At 35.6% G+C, this 5,337-nt stretch overlaps 1 protein-coding gene across 1 annotated transcript; it reads right to left on the bottom strand.

Moving 5' to 3' along the window:
- Window positions 1-978: 978 nt before the first annotated feature.
- Window positions 979-3,834, bottom strand: LOC145074888 (uncharacterized). The gene is made up of 10 exons (XM_079021216.1): window positions 3,221-3,834; window positions 3,041-3,119; window positions 2,809-2,903; window positions 2,608-2,712; window positions 2,446-2,525; window positions 2,277-2,367; window positions 2,071-2,178; window positions 1,813-1,968; window positions 1,621-1,726; window positions 979-1,436 (listed from the first exon to the last, which is right to left on the bottom strand). Exons 1-10 carry the CDS (start codon window positions 3,464-3,466, stop codon window positions 1,372-1,374), a joined length of 1,131 nt encoding a protein of 376 aa, XP_078877342.1. The 5' UTR covers window positions 3,467-3,834; the 3' UTR covers window positions 979-1,371.
- Window positions 3,835-5,337: the final 1,503 nt, after the last annotated feature.

The following is a 5,337-nucleotide window of genomic DNA, read 5'->3' as shown; positions in this document are numbered from 1 at the left end:
TTGTTTGTTATAATCCTAGTTCGTTGGCTTATAATAAAAAACTATTAAGTAAATGCTACATATATTTATTTGTTGCTATCGATATCCATCTATGTCGTAAGATTTAACATAGTTGTTATTATTAATTTTAAGAGTTGCGGTGATTTTACAGATCAGATGTTCGGATGTGGATATTTATTTAAACTTAATGAAATTCGGATATCCGGTTTAATATCCGAATCCGTATCCGAAATTTCGGATATCCGAAATTTCGGATACGGATTCGGATATCAAAAATCAACTATCCGAATTTTCGGATATCCGGTTTTGAACACCCCTAATCATCACAGTCTTTTATCATTGGAACTCATATGGTGAAAAACAAAGCAAGAATATAAACAACACCTTCTTTTATCATTGGAACTCATATGGTAAAAAACAAAGCAATAATATAAACAACACCTTCGAAACCAAAACCCTAAACTAAAGACACGTAGCTTCCATAAAAGGTTTGGACACCCCAATTTCAAAGACAGAGAATAAGAACCCATTGCGATCATGGAAAAATTTGGACCTAATCAAACCAAGAACCCTAACCTAATCGAACCAATACCAATATGAAGTTGAAACCAAAAACCTTTCATCGAATGGGGTGTCGGTCATGGTAGTATGTTGATTTTTTGAAGAATGCAAACCATTGAAGGGTTCGAAAAAAGCGGAAGAACATGAACTGTTGAAATCGTTGTAGAGTTTGAAGGGTGGAGATCACAATGAATTTTTACTACATAAGAGTGGTATTTGAGATTAATGGGTAAAATTGTGTGGTAATGATGGTGTTTTTTGAATTAACAGTCAAGTAGCTTACTTTTTGATAATATAGTTTAAAGACAAGGTGTTTATTGAATATTTCATATATTTCGTTACCCAATTATGATATTAAGTTATTAACCATTCCAAATTTACAATGATGTCCTATTAAAATATGTATATTTTCGTAGATTCCACCAAAAAATCAAAATTCAAAATTACTTCAAATCATCATAATTACAATTATTATTTATCATTGTCATTTCATTCTCTCTTCTATAAAATAGTGAAATACTACAAAAATGTTTCAAGAGTATATCACCTTGGGCCTTGAGCATAGGTCCACGGTCCACCCAATGAGAGACCTTGCCAATATACTTGTAGGCTAATTGGGCTTAACCAAGGTACCTTCAACTCTCTATGTTGGCTTCTCGATCCACATTGGTTCACCTTAGTGTACCATATACATGGACCCAAATGGTTCCCCATTTACTTTCTACCAAACTTGCACCATTTCATTAATAAAACCACACAAACTCAACAAGACTCACACGTCACACCTACCTTGCATTTGAGTTCCAACAATCAAGACCTAACCCCACCATCGTCTAGTCTAACCCATACATGGATACATAACCACCCTACCATACCTAATAACTTCCAAAAAATCATCAATCAACATTAACAAATTCATTTAAATCAACTGCAAACTTAATTATCTCATAAACAAGTTATACCCAAGAATCATGGATACGTATGTCTACATATACGCATAATCTGATACAACTAGAAGAAACAAAAACTAAGATCCATATTAGATTGCTGTTTGTTTACCTTTTTTCATTTTTGCTTTGAATCGGGACTTCAATAAAAGAGTCTCCACTGTGTTTGCAAAGTTCCCAACAGCCATGGTGATCAAAAGAACTCCACAGGTTACAACCTGTTGCGAACAATGTGGATATGATTGAACTTCCAACCAGATTGACTATAACATAAAATGACAAATCACAACTTTCTTAATTTTACCTGCCATTCAGAGATGACACCAACCATGGCAGTTTTTAGTAATAAAACACCAACGTAACCTTCAAAAACCTGCAACACAAAGAGCATAGGACACAAGAACCATAATTGACCTTCTACTCCAGCAGTTTCTCCCCAAACAACATCCATTCTTCTAGCCTATAATCAAGAAATTAAAGAATGTCAATAAAAACAACCTTAAAAGATCCTAAATTGCTTATGATATAGGTCGAATCCAATCATTTAATATGATTATAGAACCTTTCCCAGTGCAATACGTGTATAGAGTCTCTGCCTTTGGTATTTATTTTGTAACAGCATCGCGATTCCTTGCATGATTGCCCATTTTAAGAACAATTGTATCCCTTTCTGCAAACAGGTTGATTACAAATAATAAAGATTAGAACATGCATGGCGAATGTTTATAAATTTATAACAAGTTAATACATTTTATTACAAAAAATAACCTGCTTCTGGGCACACTCAGGTTCCCTTTCTATCTCCCAAGTCAGACTGATGAGTGCCATAGTCATAGCACAATAATGATGGTAAATCCACCTGAACAAAGTATCACAATTTATGTAAATCATGTGAAACACGTAAGGCTAGAGAAGAGTAGAAGACAGATGAGATTACCAAGGGCGAATATCACTTCCATTAACCCTGAGTATATTTTCTCTGAATGACAAGCCTGTGTAGAGAAAGAGTAGCCATGCCTGAAAAGAACATGCTGATTATATGCTTTTGTGTATGATAGATACACTTGGATGAAAGAGATGAATTAACATGTAACCTCACCTGGTAAAGCTGCACAGGCAATGCAGGAAAACATCCGTTCCACATCCATGTTCGTAGTACCAGTAGCAATGATGGAAAAAGAAGAAACAGATACGCAGTTGTATCCTACAATCATATAAGAAAAGGGAAGAACGATGATAGATTTGTAGAAAAAATGAAGAGAATGCGATAGTGTAATTGAAGCTACGAAAATAACTGTACCCTGAAATTGTTGTACTCCTCTTTCACTTTCAGTTGAACGTCCTTTCTGTTAGCACGAACATTTATCGGGCCAAGTAACATCCTCAAAAACCGTCCTGCTCAAAACACACATGGCTCCATCAACAAAATGGAACACCATATTAGGAGTTTTTTCTCCAAAATCAAGAAAACCCATATCGATTTTGTGTCGAACTCTCAATGATGAATCTTGTAAGGGGACAAATAAACGCACCGTGGGATTTGCAGGGAAGATATGCAGATGCATCACCTTCATTTAATGCAAAATTAACTCTGGTTAACTCTTCAATCATCTGTGTACAGCAACAGACGCGTAAACAAAAAACAAAGTGAAAAAGAAAAGGAAAGTTGTAATAAATCATTAGTGAATTTCGAGGGTATTCCAATGGATTACTTTTGCAGCATTCTTAGGATCTAAATTGCCTTTCTTGAGGGAAGAAGCGATGAATGATCGGAGCATTTTGATGTTCGAACGGAGAGCTAGAGCTCGCTGTCGGAGGGATGCTTCCTCCTCAGATGTTCGAGAAATTAAGGATGTTGCAGAATCCTGCAACTCTTTACTTTGTTCGACGATTCTTGACACTTCATCAGCAGTATTTCTCACTGGCCCATCGGAACTGACGACGGCGGAGTGTCCCATGACTCTCTTGGTTCACTTGGGCTCTAATCAAAACATCTTTGCATGTCTATAAGTAAAGAAAGAGAAAGAAATAAAGAAATAGGATGTCATCGGCGGTTGGTGATCGGAGAGGTGGTGGGGCCGGGGGTTTTGAAAAGCGGAAAGTGAATTGATTGGGGGAATGAAGGGCGTTGGGTGCAATTTATTTCTTTCTTGAAACTGGTCAGAGTGCAGACGAGCAACTCCCACCTAACTCAAAAATTAGTAGTGAAAGAGATCACCGGTAAGTGGTAACTCCCCTCCTCCTCCATCTTCACCTCCGCCAAAGCTTCCTTTCCTGTAGTGAAGTGAACGATAAGTGCAGTTACGCACACCAGTTTCATGTCCAATGCTGTCTTTGCCGACCTTGCATTTATGTAATGAGAACGATGGCCATGAGTAGTAATTTTACTTTTTTATATGTTTTATTTATTTTTTTCATAACTATATTTTCTTTTTATTTATTTTTTCATAACAATATTTCTTTTAACGTTAATATTTAGTATTTAGGTTAATATTTAGTTGTTGTTTGGTTTGGAGAATGTTTTTAAATGAATTTGAATCGAAATATATTATGAATTTGAATCTAATTCAATAAATTGTTTGGTTAGCAGAAAATAAAATTTAAATTAATTTTAGATTTTATTTTGTTAGCAAGACATGAAATTGTAATCTACGTAGAATTAAATAATTGCTATTTTTTTTATCGGTTTTGCTTAATTTTATTTTGTTTTCTATCTTACATGTAAAGATATATTATATAAACTATAAAATAATAAAATTTTATTTTATTAATGAGCATTCATGTCGGTGACGGTGGTAGTTGTGGTGGCGACAGCGGGTGGTGGCGGCGGCGGTGGTGGTGATGGCGATGCTAGGTGGTGGTGGTAACGGTGGTAGGTGGTGGTAGTGGTGGTGGTGGTGGCGGTGGTGGGTGGAAGTGGTGGTAGGTGGGTGGTGTCGGCGGGGGCGGACGCAAGATTTCATAGTAGGGGTTGCACGGGAAAGTTAGGGGTTGCCGGTGCCACCTCGGAACCCCCCTAAATCCGCCCGTGGGTGTTGGTGGCAGTGGAGGTGGTGCATTGGTGATGGTGATAGTGGTAGAGATTATGTTTTGAAACAAAACAATGATAATAAGGTAAAATGTCGCTTTCCTTCATGGTAGGGAATTAATTTCATCATTTTCTTGAATAAAAGTGTTTTCCCTGTTTGATGGAAAAAAATTTCATTTAGCATTCCAATTCAATTATACAAAGTTGAACCAAACAGTAAAATGTAGTGGAAGTGAATTCCTTTTCCCCGAATTCAATTTCATTCCATTCCAGCTAATGAGACAAACCCTAAGTTTACATCAAGGATGGAATGCAAAATTGCAACGGTTTGTGTCGTTAGTTTTTCTAGATTGTAATTTTTTTTTAAATCTTTGTTTAAAGATATCGGAGCCATAACGTTATTATATATATATATATATATATATATATATATATATATATATATATATATATATATATATATATATGTATATATATATGACCTATTGTACTTTATTGATGAGTTTCATAATCTCTTGTTAAAGGAAATTAAAAATGCAATACATTAATGGTATAAACACATGTTGATTATACATGCACGTTTTCCTTTGTTTTCCATTTTGCATAAAGCATTCGGATTGGTAGCCAATACTGAAGCATCCATTTCTTAAGCTAATAAGAGGGGAAACACGTGTTCAATCCACACATACGTGTTTCCTTCATATCCGAAAACGAAAACATCAATAGGTCTGAGTGGTGATCTTCCTTCCAAAATGTTAGTCAAAAAATTTTTGGGTGCTTCTTTTTTAGCGAGAACCTAGT

This window comes from Lactuca serriola, chromosome 9 (assembly GCF_051521515.1).
Source record: "Lactuca serriola cultivar US96UC23 chromosome 9, Lser_US96UC23_V15, whole genome shotgun sequence".
Lineage (NCBI taxonomy): Eukaryota > Viridiplantae > Streptophyta > Magnoliopsida > Asterales > Asteraceae > Lactuca > Lactuca serriola.
The sequence above is the reverse complement of the archived record's forward strand: the minus strand, read 5'-3'. Positions and strand labels throughout refer to the sequence as shown.